The following is a 19,151-nucleotide window of genomic DNA, read 5'->3' as shown; positions in this document are numbered from 1 at the left end:
AAAATATTGTTGAACATTTTCCTCTCATTTGGTGGTGGAAGCAGAAGCTCTTACCCTGAAAATGATAATAATAAAAAGTGTGTTTGTTCCACTAATTGCACTGAGTAGATGAATGTACTTAATATCTTTCACTTTCCTTTTTTCTTCTTCCTTCCACCGAATGTATTCCACCGTCTCTTTAAAATATATCACACATTTCCCCCTTCTCTGTAATGGCATAATTCCCCCCTCTGTCTGGCCAACACACAGCCTGCAACACAAATAAATTACACACATTCCTTTCCCATGAAGCCACAAGTCGAGTCATGCCAGATACCAGCGTTGCGCCGCGTTCTCTCTGCCGTAACAATGGCAGCGAAACAAGTGACAGCGAGAGACAGAAAGAGGGGAGACGAGCGAAAAAAGCATCAGACAGACAGACAGTGACACAAAAGGTAAACACCGAGAAGAAGAAGAAATCAGTATCCTTGTCCCGGTTAACCTCATGCGCTCGGAGTCAGGACAGCCTGATCTGGCAGCTGATGGCAGACTGCCACAGTGAGCCCGCTGTGTGACCCATCTGTGCCTGCTATTAAAGCCAGGCTCACACACCCCAGGGCCAGAGCCACCGCCACCGCCACCGAATAGCTCCACAGACGTACTGTAGTTCCCGGGTCCTGAGGAGGCCAACATATCACCCACTGGGAGGACAGCGTCAGCTTGGTTAACATCAACAGCACACGCTTAAAACTCAGTCAAATGCAAAAAAAAAAAAAATAAAAATGTGGAGACTTACATGTTGCTCTGTCTGGGAAAAAAAACAACACATTAATGACTTTTCTATTTCAAGTGAACTCGTCACAACACTCCGCCCTTATTCTTAAGAACAGTGTGAGACACACTTGGCTGTGACTGATGTTATTTTCCTTCTCTAGACTGTTTTTTTTTTTTTTTTGAAGCTCTGGTTGGACATTGTTCTATGTTTACATCCTGTTGTGTCCTCATATGTGTGTGTGTGTGTGTGTGTGTGGGGTCAAAACTGAAAAGCAGTGTGTGTCATTTGAATACACTAACTTGAACTAACATGACAAACTAACGCTTATTTAAACCATAACCACGTGTACTAGTGGTCAGCGTCAAAAATAAGAGCGGCAGCATAAAAAAAAACAATTAATAAAATGGAACTTTTGTGACACAATGATGCTCTAAAATGTCATAGCATAGCATAAATATCATGGCCTAAATGTTGACAGTAATATATGATACATATTATATGCTATATGATACATCGTCAACAACACAGGCAACACAGTATAAAACATTTTAATTCATGAAAGTATAATTAAAAATTAAAATATACCACCACCCCATCACCAGAATGTATGATATTCAAATCACATTATATTCTTTTACATTTAAGGCGGCAACAGGATGATTGTTTCCACAATTGAGTATTTGTTCGGCACATAAAACTGGCTCTCATTTTACAGTACTAATGTTGTACTTTTTTGTTTTAATGAGTACTTTGTCAAATGGTGCAATAAAACCAGAACATATGCACATTTAAGAAGTTGGAAAATCAGAAAACTGGCTTTAATTATTAAAAATAATAAAAATAATAATAATAATAATTATTATTATTATTATTATTAATAATAATTAAAAGTAATTCAAAGGTGACAATTAATTTAGTAAATGATGAGTAAACGATTAATAATCGATGAATTGTATAATCACCAATTACAATAGTAACCTGCTTGATCGTCATGTCATGCCATGTCATCATATCATATCATATCATATCATATTCTACTATGAACTACACTCCAGGTTGAATCCACCTAAAGTTGCCAATCCATGCTTGTTGTTACTGTGATAATGGAGCAATTATATTTAGGCTATATTAAGTTTCCCTCCCTGCATTACTGTGTTAGCCCCCTTCATCCCTTCATCTACAGGACCTAATATCTTCTTTTCATCCAGTCATATAAAATCAACAGGAATAAGTATAGTTGGTTTGATTTTGTGGAAACACAAACACAAGTTTGTCACAAACCGTTTGTCAAAGAATGTTTAACTCGGACTGATGAGACTCGACGCACAGTTAAATTAACCCGGGTTAGAATTACAACTCAGATCTTGTCATCATCATCATCATGTCCAAATACTGTCCTCTGTAACTGACACTGGAGAGGTAACCTGACCTCAGTGTGGGAGGACTCACGGGACGACTCCACGCCACACAGCTGTTCCCCCTCTGGCCGGTAGAGGTCGTACCCTAGCAGTGGCTGAGAAGGACGGGGACGCAGGGATGGATGTGAGTGAGTGAGGGAGGGAGTGAGTGAGGGAGTGAGTGAGTGAGTGAGTGTGCTCCCACATGACAAAGCTCCAGCACGTTTGGAATCTAGGAGAACTGATCTCAGCAAAAAAAAAAAGAAAAGAAAAACCGTCGACGAGAGTTTGCATCTCTGCCTGCAAACAGTGACCGAGAAAGACTTTTTTTTGTGTTAGTTTTCCCGAGATCATTAACGCGATCTCTGCTTCCTCTGCTTCTCCAAGTGAACTTTGAAGGGATGTTGTAGTGAGAGAGCAGCAGCAGCAGCAGCAGCAGCATCACACCACCGCGCGCTCCAGTGTCCAGTTCAGTGTTGAAGTGAGTGGAGGACGCGCGTAAAGACTCGCTCCACTTATTCCTCTTATTCCACTTTTTGTTCGGTTTTATTACTCAAGAGAAAGAGAGCGAGAGAGAGAGAGAGAGAAAGAGAGGGAGAGAGAGAACAGACTGTGGGTGCGCACACCAGAGAGAGAGAGAGAGAGAGAGAGAGAGAGAGAGAGAGAGAGAGAGAGAGGTGCACAGGTTTTTCGGAGCTACGCTTTCATGCCGTCAGTCTTGCGGACTCTGAGATGGACGTCAGATTTTATCCAGCTCCCCCTTCAAGCGTGGGTTCATGTACGTTACCGACTGACTCCGGTTTGGACTATTACCACTCAAACAAGGTAATAAACAATATCATCTCGCACTTTTTTTTTTATTATTTTTATTTTACACGACGAGCTGTTTCTTTTACAGTCGATCAGATGTGTGCAGCGTGGTGATGATGATGATGATGATGTTGATGGTGCGCCTGCAATGGTTGCCCATGGGGAGAGCTTCAGTGCTGCACTTTGAGCTTCTGCGTGGTTTAAGAAGCGGGACACGAGAGTGGGACCGGTTCTGTTATCGGTCAACTTTGTTGCGTTTGTCACAAACTCTGCAGCAAATCACTAATGGCACATGGTCCGGTTTCGTGTACGCGCGTTTTTCCCCTCTGTTTGTGTTTGTGTGTGTGTGTGTGTATGTGTGTGTGTTCTTTAATGAAAAGATGTCAGTGTGTTCTCACCTGGATGAATTATGGGGTACAATGATTGTGCCGGAGGTGTCCTGTGTGTGAGTGTGCAGCGCACCCTTCTCCTCTCCGGCGCACAGTGCTGTCCTGTCCCGCCTCAACAAACCTGGAGTCACATTGGACGCCTGTCAATTATTTAATGACAACATCTGCAGCAGGAAAACATGTATATTTTAAACTGCGAAATGTCTCTTTTCTGTTTCCCCACGTGTCAATGTGCGCAATTATAAATATTAACAGCGGTTGTTTGTGGTGTATTTAAGTGTTTGGAGCGCGTCCTGTCACTGATCAGTTTTCATATTAATTGGTCCTTAACTAGTTCGGGAAGCATGGAAAAAAAAAAACCCATGGAGTTTTGTTTTACGCATCTCGATCCTCACATAATAACTTTACAGGAGGTTTATCAGCAACCTGAACAATAAAAAAAAAGTATATTGTCTTCAAATGAAAGCAGTAAATATTGTTTATTCATATTTCCAGCTCATTAAAGTTGCACTGCACTCGTGCGTAATTACGCACGGAAGATGTGACATGAAAGCGTCTAGTTAAAGGGAAGTGTTTTTTTTGGTCCGTGTACGATTAAATTCTCTAGTTGTTCGGTTATTTGTATTTCATGTATTCAGCTGTAAATAAATCACATGCACTGACTTGATGCTTTATGGATTAAAAAAAAACACCAAAGTTTAGACGGATGACAGACTCAAAAACCCATCAATTTGTCCCAAGATTATGAGTCACAAGCAACAAGGCTGTAGTTTCTTTTTCTGTGGTCAAGGTAAAAAAAAAAAAAAATGAAAAAATTACTGGGCAGAGCTGGAGGGCATTATAACCCCACAGCCATTCACAAAGGTTTGCCTGCCTTAGCACCTGGAGGGAAGCCAGCAGGCAGTTAACATTTGCTCATGACAAAATGAAACATTATAGCACAGTACAATATTTGAATTGTTAATCTCCCCCTGTTCGTACAGTCACACACACACACACACAGAGTCAGCTGCACGTGCACACAATCTCCCACACTGCTAATCGCACTAACAGTACACACTTGTTTGTTTTTGTGTGTAGCAGTGACACACACACACACAGCAGCTGCAGATGTATACAGTAATTAAGATCACAATGGAGCCTGGCTGTGTCTGACAGACACCGTCTCTCAGGTCTCTCGCAGTGTTAACACACAGCGAATAGTCGTACTGAGTTAATACTGGATTCATGGGGGGGGGAGGGAGCGGAGAGGTTATGTTGGCCCCGGTGAGAGGCCCTGGTGGGTTAGGTTTCAAGGGCAGAATCATATAACATTGTCATTACTAAAGTAACAGCTGTGACTAAGATGTAAAGTGACACATTATCTTCTGCGTTTGCTGCCACGATGAGATGTACATGACATTTTGGCAATAGTTCATTTTCACGGCCGTCTCTTCTCAATGGCAGGATGGATTTGACCCCTACTGTGCTAACAGTAACGCAGTGGTCTGATGCTACGTCTCATGCAGGTGTTAAGATGATATAAATCCTGATGGATTTACATTGTTCTTTTCAGTGATGTTATTTCTGTTTTTTCCCCCCCACCAAAATAAGCCAAATATATACTTTTTACATATAACGCTGCAACTGTACAGTATTTCACACATCAAGCTGGAAGTGAGCCCATTAATTCCTGGTGTCATTTCAAAACACATCTATTTCTGAGAGTGACTGTTGGTGATGTGATAACGACTGCATGTGTGTGTACTGTTTTCTACCTGAGAGGGTGAATTATTCAGAAAATGTTAAGAATGTGTAGAAGCTGAAACTGGTTTTAGCCGATCAGCCAAATGGAGACTTGAGATGATTGATTGATTGAAGCCTGCCAGGAATAATGAATGACACTGAACACTGATGCCACAGATCTATAATGCACTTGATTTTTTTTTTTTTTTTTTTTTTAATTTAGCCAACAGTTTCCCTTGCAATCAGACCGAGTTACATGAACAAAAAAACGCTTCGGGTGACTGAAGGAAAGTTGGGATCGACTGACTGTCGTATATATACCTGCTCTTCAACAAAGTGATTGATTGCGGGGGAAACAAAGAGAGAGAAAAATCTGCACGTCATCTCTAGATCACATAAATAGGCCAAAGTGCATTGAGTGCATGAGTTTAAATTAACATAAAAGGCAGCGTCTGTTGCATATTGAATCATCGCAACCAAATATATGCTGATGTATGCCGGTTCTCACTCAAAAGCTCCAAAACTGACACTCACGTGTTCGTCGTTTCAAACAAACGGTGAGTGAGTTTAATGGGTTTACGCTTTGATATCCATGATCTGATCAGAAAGTAATTATTTAAAGGTGCATTATGTAATAAATCTAAAGCAACTGGACATAAAATCCTCCTAATATGTCACAGAGACTCAGGAATAATGTTCATATAACAAACTGAACTCACCAACAACAACAGTACAGACAAAATATTTGCATTAAAAAAAAAATCTTTTGCAGACTGCAAATCATGTTATGGCATGTGGCGCCACCTACCGCCGTCTACCAATCATTGCAGTCAGTAGTCTCAGCTGCCGAGCAACCACGGGTTGCCAGTTACGTCAGAAAACGAAAACCTAAAAGACCTCGGTGTTTTGAATTTGAATGTAGTAACCGTTTTTGGCCACATTCTTACATATGGCGCCTTTAAAAAAACAATCGAGCGTCTACTGCATGAACAAAAAAAGCCTTGTAAAAAAACAGCACACGAGAATGGCCTTGATTTGTATTTCTGTGAGCTCCCCGTGGCTCTGCCTGCTCCATCCAGCTCACATTGTCCTGCACTTGCACAATCACCGTGAGTCATCTTCACTTTTTCACCCAAGATTTCTCCTAATCTTTTTGAAGCCTCTCTGTATCTTTCCTGGCTGAGTGGGAGGCTTGTTTGTTCGGCGTACACACTCAGCTGCGTGTACACCAGCGCTGAAGGCCACTTCTTCGCAAATGCCTGTTTTTAGCGAGGAGACTATTTGTCAAATGCATTATGACTTGTGCATACCCCCGGGCAGAATCACTCCAGTGAAATGAAGTTGGATAGATTACTGTTGGTGTTCCACTTTCTCCTCATCTCTCTCTCTCTCTCTCTCTCTCTCTCTCTCTCTCTCTCTCTCTCTCTTCCCCTCTAACAGCGCAGTGCCCGAGAGAGAGAGAGGCTCTGGTATAATTATACTGTAGTTATACTGTAGCTTTATAATCCAATGGTTTGCAGATGTTATTCTTTACATAGCTGCAGTGCACAGTCTAAATGCACTGTATATTATTTATATAAACTGAGCCATTTTCTCCGCAGTGCAGTGCAAACATTTTTCACTGATATAGAGTTTGGCGTGCAGAGATTAATCTGTGTTTAAGGATTTGTATACATGTGTGTGTGTGTGTGTGTGCACAGCATCCCCTAAACTTTAATATACCTTGATCTTTGTCTCTTTAATTACTAAAGAATGGACATGTATCCACCTAAAGAGCATGAGAGCAGGCTTTTAAGAGTACACACCACTCTATCACTCTATTTACCATGTTATGGAGTATGGACAGCCAGGCCATGTTGAATTCCCCTCTCTCGCTCTTCACAATGTGACCGTAATAGAAACAGAAAATTAAGAGTTATTCTACCAGTACCTCATTCTGTATACAGAGAGAAGTTAATTACATGGAGGCAAGCATTCTTGGGTCCACAGTGTGGACTCTCTCTCTCTCTCTCTCTCTCTCTCTCTCTCTCTCTCTCTCTCTCTCTCTCTCTCTTTTTTTTTTTTCTTTCTTCCTCATTGTGCCCATTCATAACATTCTGCTGACTGGTCAGTCCAAGTTGCAATATCCCAACCATTCTCACTGGGAAAACGTTAACCCATGCGTGACTCAAGTGCACACAAGAGGGTGGAAAAACATCTAATACTGCAAGAACTGGGAATATATATATATATATATATACACATATATACGCAAAGTGGCGCGTTTACTCTAACGTCGTTACAGTCGATTAAAGGTGCCATATGTGAGAATGTGGCCAAAAACAGTTACTACATTCAAATGAAAAACACCGAGGTCTTTTAGGTTTCGTTTTCTGACGTAACTGGCAACCCGTGGTTGCTCGGCAGCTGAGACTCTACTGACTGCAATGATTGGTAGACGGCGGTAGGTGGCGCCACATGCCAAAACACGATTTCAAAACATAAACATGATTTGCAGTCTGCAAAATATTTTTTATAATGCAAATATTTTGTCTGCACTTTTGTTGTTGGTGAGTTCAGTTTGTTATATGAACATTATTCCTGAGTCTCTGTGACATATTAGGAGGATTGTACGGCCAGTTGCTTTAGATTTATTACATAATGCACCTTTAACGCCGAGGAAATAATGTAACATTATAAGGAGTTAGGGAAAGGATATTATTACACTATTTTTACATAATGAAGTTGTTTTTTTTTGGCCAAATCACTACCTGGCTCTATTCATAATCAATGCCTCCACACATTTTCCTCTCTGTGTCAAACTCCTTCTCTCATTTACCTTCCCAGCAGCAATGTCAATAGGTTACGCGGGGAAGCCGAGACCGCCCGGGGCTGATTGTGTCTTTGAGTTAATGATAAGTAGCTATTCTGTGGAGCGGCGGGGCTGCAGATATGTGCCGAGAAAACTGCACTATTTAAAGGTTTTTTATTTTCATTTTCATCACCGGTTTAACGTAGAAAATTGAGCTCAAGTTTTTTTGTTCCTTTTATTCCTTCATGCTTTCACGGCGTATTTTAACCGGGCAACAATTGAGTGTTTAGAGGAGGAGGACGGGTGAAAATGGACACAGCACCGAAAACATAACAGGGATTTACTACCGTTGACTTCAGTTTAACCTGCAGGATAGTGAAGGTGACAAAGCCTTAACTATATACACTGCAGCAATCCCTCCGCTCCTCTCTGCTCTGCACTTTATAACAGACCAGATATGTCTCAGATCTACTTGAGGTGTTAAGAGGGTCATAAGTCATGTATGGCTGAAAATAGATAGTATAGTTTATCCTGCCTGCTTAGCCACTTAATCACGTAGGTCCATAGAAAGTGGCTATTTATGTCTATGATTGATTGTATTAACTGCAAATAATTCAGTCATGACAGTGCATTTTCTTTTTTTTTTTAAATATTCCTAATATACTTCCTCTAGCCAAATACTTTCTATGCTGCTATCACAGTGTAATCTCCATCATCTAGTAAGTCTGTTTATTGTTATTACTGGCTCGGTGACATGCGCGCACGCATGGTAAACTGTGATATGAAACACGACCGCCGTCGCGAGACGTCTGCGCGATTCCAACTCTGACATTGTTTGTGAAATCATAGTTAGCCGGCGCTGACCCCCCCCCCCCCCCCAATCACATTAACCCTAATTATCATCGCTGCCCCTTGAAACTCAAATCTACTCAGTCGGGGATTGACCGGCGGCTTCTCAGCTGGATGCACGGTGTGCGTTTCCGTCATCCTCCTCTCTCCGCACACTTGTTTAAAGGTGTCTGATGTGCCAAAGCATTAGTCTGTCTTCACGTCAGCTGCGGCTATAGCCTTTGACTGCCTGTCTGTCTCTCTTTCTCCCTGTTTGACTGTCTGCACCCCCCCCCCCCCTCCCTCCTTCGCTCCCTCCCCCCCTCTCTCCACAGCCTCCACCGCCTCCCTCCTCAGCCCCAGTTTCCTTGTGCTGTTTTATATTCAGTTCTTGATTGGATGGGGGATGGTGGTGGTGGTGGAATAGCATTTTGAGAGGCTAGCTGGTTAGTGGAGAGAGAGAGAGGGAAAGAGGGGGAATAAGATTTAGCTTGTGTGCAAAGAAAGAGAGAGAGAGAGAGAGAGAGAGAGAGAGAGAGAGAGAAGGCTGTAGATGGAGGCAAAATGGAGAGTTGTTTTTTTTTTTTTTTTTAAGGGGGTACTTTATTTTTCAGCTCACCGTTCGAATCTGCTCTAATGTCATTCAGCAATGTGGAAACCAAAATGAGCCCTGCTACCAGATGTGTTCCAGTCCAGATAACGACTTGAAAGACAGACGTTTATTGTTTTAGTGCATTTGGTGTGGTTCAAGCCCAAACTGCATGAAATGCTGATTGATGGATTTCACTAAAGAATGTGTGTGTGTGTGTTAGAGAGAGAGAGAGAGAGAGAGAGAGAGAGAGAGAGAGAGAGAGAGAGAGAGAGAGAGAGAGAGAGGGGCATCTGCTTCATGTGATTTATTTAACCATTTCTGTGCTCACTCCTTTGCTCTGCCTGTCGATGACAAAGGGGGAAAAACTGCATTTCAATATGCTACGGTAGCATTTTAAAACCACATTCATTTTCTTTCTATCAGCACGCCGTTATGAGAGAGAGAGAAAAAAAACCCCATCAGGCCTCGTTATATTTCCCTCTGATATCAACAGAAGGAGGACGTTATGTTTCTCTTCAGCGTAAAAGAATAAAAAAAGGCAGTTTAACATGTTTCACTATACGGTGAAAATTATATATATATATGTCGTTTTTTCCCGCCAACGTCAATATTTACATTCAAACTCCGATGACCTTCTGTGGAGCAACGCTGTGTCTTTGGTTCACCGAGGGCACGGCTGAACTCATTGTTTTATTGCTGACATTTAAGCATCATCATCCACATGCATGTGGTTGAGACTGTAGGCCAGGAAGTGCGCAGTTTGTTTGCAAGAGAGTTTCAGTATCCCAACTGTGACCCGCCCACCCCTTTCAATTATAACACACTAACATTGTTCCTGTTGTTTTATTGTGAAGGATGCCAACGTGGATGCGGCAAAGACAACGCACTTTCTCTGTGTGTTTAAACATGCTACAGCCCCCCCCCCCCCCCCCCCCCCCACACCCCCCAAGTGAGTGCAAGGAAAGTTGATCTTCATTAGGATAATTGCTTCATTTCATTTCATAAACAAGCGAACCACAAAGTGATTCTTCTAGATGCTAAAGATTATGAGCAGAGTTCCCGGCCTTGGCAAGATTTGTGCAAAGCAGACGTTGGTACATACATTAGCGTAATCACTGAGAAGAAGAAAACCCATATAAGCATTTCAAATAAGCACAGATGGAGCTCATCATCTCTCACTTTCACACTCGGCAAAGATCTCACAGTTTATCCAACAATTTGTTTTTCATTCACTCTCTCTCTCTCTCTCTTTGGAATGTTATGTTACAGTTATGTTTTTGGCAATATCTCTCCTTTTTTCGGGTTGGAGGTTGCCGTGTAGTCTTTGCACAGGAAATGAAACATGAGGGAGAATGATTTTGTGTGTGTGTGTGTGTGTGTGTGTGTGTGTGTGTGTGTGTGTGTGGTGGTGATGGTGGGGGGGCACCTCTGAGGCACTTTGACAGCATGTGGACCGTTTTATAGCTTGTGGCCTTGAGTGATTTCCTATATGTTGTGGGTGTCACAGGATTGGGAGTGACAGTGCTTCTGCGTTAGATTCATCGTTAGATGTTTGCCACAAAGACGGCTGATGCAGGTACGGCTTATAATGTCTCAGACTGCAGAAGAGGAACAGTGAATGTCGCCTGTCACACTTATAATATGACATGAGGTACACTGCCGTTCAAAAGTGTGACGTCACCTATACAATGTGTTTGTGTTTTCCATTAAAACTCACACTTTCATTCCGTCAAAAGAGTTGCAAAGTGAATAGAAAATATAGTCAAGACATTGACAAGATTGGAAATAATGACCTTTGCCCTTCAAACTTTGCTTTTGCCAAACAGCTGTTGCTAACATAATTGCACAAGAGTTTTCAAAGGTTTTCTAATCATCCAATAGCCTTTCTCAAGGCCGATTTCCACCGGGTGTGCGTTACAGCAGCGGAACATCAGCGGCGCAGTTTTGCACCGTCCTCTGCCCGGCGTCAATCCCCACCAGGCGCGTTACGGCGGGGCCTTGGGAGCCAGCGGTATTCACGGAAGATCATGCCATAATCCCGAATGGATAGACTGTGTGTATAAAGGAAACAACAACAACACTTCTTTCATTCTCCGACGTGGAAGAACTGTTGATCTGGTGTCATCAATGATTTTATGTTTCTCCACTTCAACAATCGGTCTTTCCGATGCACTCTGATCAATTGACTGTTGACCTGGCAACACCCGTTACGACGTAATGTTGATGTGGTTTTGCGATAGGCTATATGACCTGCGTATTGTGTTTTATTTTGAAAGGGGGTGCGGAAGTGTTTCAAGCGGATCTGTTGAGCTTGACGTGATTCGGCAACGGCTACGGCACGAATATAACTGCTACCTATTGATAGCGCTACGGCGCGGCGAGCCGCTTCTGCTGAGACGTGCCCCGTGGAAATGCTCAACAATCAGCAACGGCGACCGCGCCACTGGCGTTCCGCTGCTGTAACGCGCCCGGTGGAAATCCAGGGTAACGAATCGTCAAGATCGTCAAAACTTTTGTCAAAGAACCAGCAAACCTGTTTTCAGCATTGCTAATATCATTTCACATCGTTTTAAAGGGCTTTCTTATCATCCAATAGCCTTCTAATAGCTATTAGCAAACACAATGTACCATTAGAACACTGGAGAGATGGTTGCTGGAAATGGCCCTCTATACACTTATGTACATATTTCATTAAAAACAGACGTTTTCAGCTGGAATAGGTGATTCATTTAATGTTATATTCATTGACAGAAAAGTGCTTTTCCTTCAAAAATAAGGACATTTCTAAGTGACCCCAAACTTTTGAACGGTAGTGTACATATCTACCTGTATATTCTACTTGGGATGGATGTTTTCCTCAGAAAAGGCCTATACATGATCCAGCAGATTCCATAGGATAAATGTATGAAATCACTGATAAACACAGTGACTGCAGGGTTGTTGTCGAATGTAGAATGTTCGCTGTTGGTCGTATTAAGCGAGGATCGCAGGCCTGGGCAAACATGAGCAGTTGTCTTAACTTCCTGAGGCATGTCCTGTGCAAACAGAACTGGAGATGACTGGTTCAGGTCCACACTCACAGGCCGTGGGTCTACACACACACACACACACACTCATACAGAGGTAGATTCACACACACGTGCAGATGAGTAAATAAACACGAGCAAATGCTGTCGTCGTCGTCGTTGTCGTGTTGCTGTCGTTGTGCAGCAACAGCCTGAACCCACTGCTGTAGTGATGCGATAGTGTATGAATAAGAAATTGTGTTGCTGTTGTTGTTGTTTGGTGAAAACATTCAGCACATTCACTGAAGTGTGACTGTGAACACGTTAACTGTTTTGGAAGAAAAAGATTTGTGGTCGAGGTGTGTGTGCGGTAGATCGATTAGAACGACAAAAGTAAAAAGCTTTGTTTGCTTTTACTTTCTGATTCAAACATCTGGCTCTTTATTTTCTGCTGTAATCGCCACGGTGCGTTTACAGAAAGCCAACTCGTAAATGAAATTATCGAGAGAGAGTGAGTTCTGCCTCTGTTAACGTTAAAACAAAAAAAAAAATACCTTATCACATGAAAGATAACGCTAAACAACATCCTTAATCACATCTGCTCCAAATCTGTTCTTCCTTGCTTCATTGGGCCGGTGGTTTTTGAGTAATATGTGACAGCACCGCAAACATAACATATCTAGGCCAAGGTAATAAACATCAGTATGAGGGGGAACAGCTTCATTACAAGACAACATCGATAATAGTAATATGAATAAATGCCAGATACAGCTCTCAAGTCACACATTCACATCACCTTAAGCTGAGCCGCCTGTGATCCGGATTGTTTTTGTCTGTGGATCGTGTTAAGAGTTACTTCAGGATGACACAGAGGTGATTAAGGACATGGTCCTCTGCCATGCGTCGTCTGTCTCAGTGTCTTAGCTGAGCCGAGTCTGTGAGTGACTCCCATCTCTATCACCTAAAACCCTCTGTGCCCCCAGGTCACTTTTTTCCTTCAGTCTAAAGAATCACCTCTGGTGTTTTAGGCCTTTTTGCTCATAGTATATTCAACGTAGCTTTGTTTTGTTTTACAGGAAGGAAATGATTGTATAACAGCGATCTTTGACCTATACCTAAATGTATAAACAATAACTCTTCTAATATTCTTGGTTTTTTACGGAGCCCCCGAAATGACATGATAAAAATAAAAAAATTGAAATCTCGAGTTTCCAAAAAATTATGAATTTTTTTTTTTCATATTTTTTGGGAAACTCGAGATCTCGACTTTGAAACTCGAGATTTTTTTTTTTTTTTGTCTTTTTTTTTTTCATGTTACTTCTGGGGCTCTGTATTTTTTAACTACCCTACTGTTCAAAAGTTTGGGGTCACCATTTCCATTAAAAGTCACACTTTTATTCCATCAAAAGAGTTGCAAAATTAATAGAAAATATAGTCAAGACATTGACAAGATTAGAAATAATGATTTTTATTAAAAATAATAATTTTGCCCTTTCGTCAGAGAACCAGCAAAACTGTTTTCAGCTGTGCTAACATCATTGCACAAGTGTTTTAAGGGTTTTCTCATCATCCAATAGCCTTCTAACGCGATTAGCAAACACAATGTACCATTAGAACACTGGAAATGGGCCTCTATACACCTATGATAGTCGTTTACCACATTAACAATGTATAGAGTGTATTTCTGATTCATTTAATGTTATTCATTGAAAAAAAAAGTGATTTTCCTTCAAAAATAAGGACATTTCTAAGTGACTTCAAACTTTTGAACAGTAGTGTACCTCCTCTTTATTAATTGTGCTTTCGGGCCCGTGTTCTCTCTCAGTGCGTTGAATGGTATGCGATTTGTTGGCGCAGCTGAAACCGAGTGTCTTCACTGTGCAAACACAGCATTGCTCGCCCTCCTGGTTTCACTTAATCTTTGACACAAAGGCACTGGCATGTGGCCGCGCTTTCAGAAAAGGGCCAGTGACGGTACATAAAAAAGTTTGATAATCATTTTTTTTTTTATTTTAAAATGCAAACAAGCATTCCTGGTACATCTTCATTTACACTGGAAGTTTATGTTTCTGTGACATTTCAACAGTTTGTGACTGATATGTTTGTTAAAGTTTGGTCGCCTCTTAACTCTGGGTTGTGCAGAAGCGTCCCACAAGTTTCGGATGGAGGATTTATATACGCCTACCATCCCATAATTACCTACTTTTTTTTTTCCTGTAAAAACAGGCACTTTTAAAGATTTGCCAGCCAGCAATCGTACATGTCTGTGGATGTTTTATAATTGTACGAAACATTAATTGGAAATATTGCCGTCCGTGTAATGATGGGAACGGTTCAAGTGAAACGACAAACATCTGATTAATTTATTTTCATTCAATCTGTCATGTTATCCAGAGCGGTGTTAATTAATTACAGCAATCCTGCTTATTTGTGCTTAAATGTTACCTCTTGACACAGCAGATGCAGTTTTTTTCTTCTCTCCCACTCATATCAAGTGATTTTATTTCACATTGAAAGGATTGTTTCTGTGTGTTTTTTTTTTGACGTGGCTCAAGGCTGCATTGAATGAATGAATTCTAAATGAAAAATGAAAAACAAGTGACGACTTCTCTTTAGACTTTGACAGGATTTCGCTGACACAAAGCCACGGGTAATCACCGGCATTTTGGCAGGAGTGGAGAAAAGGTGTCAGCTCTTCCTCGCCGTACGCCGACTAATATTCTTTTAATTGACATCAGAGGAAACTATATCAAAACATGCTGATGAAGTTACAAATTGGCTAAAACGGCTCTTTTTTTTTTTTTTTTTTTTTTTTGAGAGCCAGATCTCCCTCTTCCTTTTTTCGGTGAGGTTTGTTGTACTTTCTGCTGCTTCGCATAATGATGAGGGCGAATGAGTGGAAGATTTCAATTACTCGGAGAAAGTCAAGGAGGTTGTTGAAGTTTTGAGAAAAAAAAACAAAAAAACATAAACCTGGTTGCTATGTGAAGATTGTGCCCATTTGGAATGTAATTAAATTGGTTTGGCTGCTTGCCACTGACGACAAAAAAAAAAAAAAGAAAAAAAAAAAGAAAACACATTCCTTTCTTCTCATCTCAAATGAAAATGTATAGAATGGTTTGCAGAAAAAATACCTGGAGGGAACAGGGCTTCTGAATATTTGTAATACAGCTTGCATTGTGCAGTTGAAATGAGTTTTGAGATGAGTTATCCGTTGCGGTTTCCCCTTTGACATTTCAAAGGTATGCAGCTTTTGAACCATGGATTTACTGTAATCTATTTTTTTTTTTCTATTATTGATGTGTGGTTGAGTTATAAACTGTAAATTGGCTTCGCTGCCATTACACTCACGGTGCCCTATCAGAAACCACTAAGCCACAGTGCAGAAACAGTCTTAGAGATGATGTGTATATATATATATATATATATATATATATATATAGTCACGTGTAAACCCCCATGTTGTTTGTTCCCAGGCTACACATGAAACAACACACATATAATAGTGTGTGAATCTTTCAGTGGCTCCGCCTCCTCCTCCTCCTCCTCCACCTCCACCGCAAAGTAACAAACCCACACTCAGACATGTAACAGACGTCTCTAATTTGAAAATAATCATCTCCTGAATGACATGTAAGGACAGACATAAGAAAGAGGAGAAAACACATAAAGAAGTGAAACGTGTTGGAGGAATTCCAGTGTATGAGCAAAGGTATAGTAAATCTGTGGTGGTCTGCGAATGTTCTCACATATACCGAGAGATTTTTAAAGCTTTGTCTGTAAACACGTGAGAGTGCTGGCGAGGGAAACGGTATCCGATACCCGGGGAGTCTGCAAAGTCCGCGAAAAGTTCTATTCTTGTCTCCACGGTGCAGCACAGAGTTCTACACAAACTTCCAGCCTCCAGAGGATTTATCTGTCCAGTCGATACATGTTATATATGACGGCAATGTGCCTGCTGGAGCCTGCAAATGATCACTGTTCCAAATGCTAACTGCTGTTAGCTCCCAGTAGCCTCTGTGGCTGATGTCATTTCCTGTCCATTAATTTTTGTTTTTTTAAAGAGATAGTACTTAACAGAGCGTTCTGAACAGGGCTGTTTTGGCAGGGTGATTGAACTGCTGTGGTGCTTCATCCTTAAGCTATTTTGACCAAAGCATGTCACAGACATGTTCATTAGGACACCAGGGAAACTAGTTTAACTTGGAGAAATAGGATATAATGTGACTCCTTTAAGATGCAGCCATTCTGTAAGTGCTGAATGGCAAGTCCTGGTTTACAAGACACATCTGTACTGAGAAAAAATAATGCTCAAGGATTTTAATTAAAACGTTTTCAAAGACGATATTTGTTCCAATCCGCAGTGACACGTAAATAAGGACGTAGATAATAGAACATCCGAGTTCCCTTCCTTTCATCTGCGTTTCCGTGTTAAAACAAGCACTAAATGACACTTGAGGTTTGCGTTTCTGCCGCTCGTATAATTATTCTCTCTTCATGTCCTCAGACCAAATTTAAAAAAAACCCACTAACTGTCAGTCTTGTGCGTGTATATTGCGTATAATAACACACAGATATAGGGCTGAGAGAAGTGTTAATTTAAGGAACTGATACATTCCGGACCGTGAGTATAAGCAAGTTATTTTCTGGAGAGCGTCATAAAAATTCGGCTGATTTAGATCCTCTAGCTGCCTAATCTGCAAATTCATTGAGCTGTCCAGTAGAGCTGCTTTTACAAAAATCAGCCTGGCATGGCATTATACTTGCTATTTTGTGTGTGTGTGTGTGTATGTGTATGTGTGTGTGTGTGTGTGTGTGTGTGTGTGTGTGTGCTCTGTCAAATCAACTCAGACTCTCTGGTTGCAATGTTGGCATTCGTCGATAGAGGAAACTCCACGTCCTGTGTGTGTCACCACTCGTCCCCGGAGAGAACGCATTAAAAATATATAACTCCTATGTTTTACACCACAATTCCATCATGACACTGGTGTGGAAAGTAAAGTTTGAAGTCAGAGTCGTGAAACAGTGCAGAGGGCTTCACCACCATTGTGTTAATGGCTGTTTAGAGGCAGATTTGTGGGTGTTGCAGCCTGCTTGCTTCTGTGCCTCACGCTGAAAACAGTTGATTTCTAGTCAGAGGCTTAATCCAACATGCACACGACAAAGCCTGCTAAGTGAATCAAAAAGCTGTGTATCAGTGGCAACAAGGCTCCTCTGTCTCCTCAATGGAGCAGCGAAGATAGAGGGGAACAGGCACAGATGCGTGCCAATATACCTTCAGGGCATTTTATATTGTGTGCCGCGATGCTTTCATGTGCCTCTCACGCCTGTGATAAATGTAAACTCACTTCTCGGTAAGGCGCGTAGTGTTTTGTTGTCGTCGTACTCCACGCGTGCCTTGCCAGACACTGTACGATGACGCGGAAAAAAGGATGCGAGTAAAACATGCGCATGTGAACCCAGACAAAGAATCAGTGTAAGAGCGCAGCGCATTTACCGTACGCGGACACACACACACACACACACAAAGGCCTTTATTTGCGGGCGTGCGCGTGCCGACGCGACGCCCAGCTCTCACTTTCATTTGTGCTCGTGCACCTGCTCGCTTTTACTTTCATCACAGCAGATAACCCTACATCAAAGAAAAAAGGGCTCTCCGACCACAATGTAATCACATTATAATTCTCCGTGCAAGTGACCACAGCTGGATTACACTGTATAGGTTGTCAGGTTGTCAGTGCAGGACGCGCTGGATGACATGAATCTGAATTATAATAATTAGAATTAGGAATTAGGATTAGCAAATACAATATGGCCCTGACCATTGCTTGGTTGCATACACTACCGTTTATACATTTTTTGTTGTGTTTTCCATTAAAAGTCACACTTTTATTTATCAAAAGAGTTGCACAATGGATATATATGAATATAGTCAAGACATTGACAAGATTAGAACATTTTTATTCAAAATAATCATTTTGCAATTTCGTCAAAGAACCAGCAAAACTGTTTTCAGTTGTGCCAACATCATTGCACAAGGGTTTCAAGGTTTTTCAAGGGTTTTCTAATCATCCAATTAGCCTTCTAACATGATTAGCAAACACAATGAGAACACTGGAGAGATAGTTGCTGGAAATGGGCCTCTATACACCTATGTACATATTCCATTAAAAACCAGATGTTTGCAGCTCGAATCGTCGTTTACCACATTAACAATGTATAGAGTGTATTTCTGATTCATCATTGCTTTTCCTTCAAAATAAGAACCCAAACTTGTGAACAGTAGTGTATTAACAACTTGTGCCAAAAGCACTGCTTTTGTTATGCCACATTGTATTTATTCCATATCAGTACCTTGCATCTGTGCTGTTCTCACAGTATAGAATGTGAATCTGACCTGAAGTTTGGCACACACACATCCTACAGTACATGGCTGTTATAGAGGACTCTCCCGTTTCTTTGACATCCCTTTCGCAGTAAAACAACATTTGCTTTCTGTAGTTGTTTTCCGTCTTGTTTGTTGTGTTTGGCAGCCGTCGCTCCTGAGAGGCAACAGAGCAGCATGAGGGGTATAAGCAAGTCTCATGTACAACATCCAGGGAACAGCTGAGCTAATTGGGGGATTAACTGTTTAAAAAGAAAAAAACTGAAAGAGTTGAGACATCGAGCCCATCTTTGTGCCAAAGCTCACTTCTGTCTCTCACCTGCACCGCTTTTTTGTTTCCTTTGCGCTGGAATCCCCTTTCTCCCAAATCTCACGGTTTAATTTCTTTCCATTCTCCATTCTCTTAACGCTTTTTATTCTCTCTCTCTCTCTCTCTGGCGGATTCTCATCAGCCTGTATTAGTTGCAAATGCAGA

At 41.4% G+C, this 19,151-nt stretch overlaps 1 protein-coding gene across 1 annotated transcript in view; it reads left to right on the top strand.

Moving 5' to 3' along the window:
- Positions 1-2,883: 2,883 nt before the first annotated feature.
- The window catches only part of tox2 (TOX high mobility group box family member 2), a gene marked incomplete at its 5' end in the record, with an annotated part of 105,548 nt that continues 89,280 nt past the window's right edge, over positions 2,884-19,151 (top strand). The window contains one exon of the mRNA XM_083891851.1: positions 2,884-2,976. Within this exon, the coding sequence (XP_083747977.1) occupies positions 2,884-2,976 (93 nt within the window). The remainder of the gene's footprint in view (positions 2,977-19,151) is intronic.

The sequence above is a fragment of the Microchirus variegatus genome (genome assembly GCF_963457635.1).
Source record: "Microchirus variegatus genome assembly, chromosome: 7".
NCBI classification, from domain to species: Eukaryota; Metazoa; Chordata; class Actinopteri; order Pleuronectiformes; family Soleidae; genus Microchirus; species Microchirus variegatus.
This window is presented reverse-complemented; position numbering and strand designations above follow the sequence as displayed.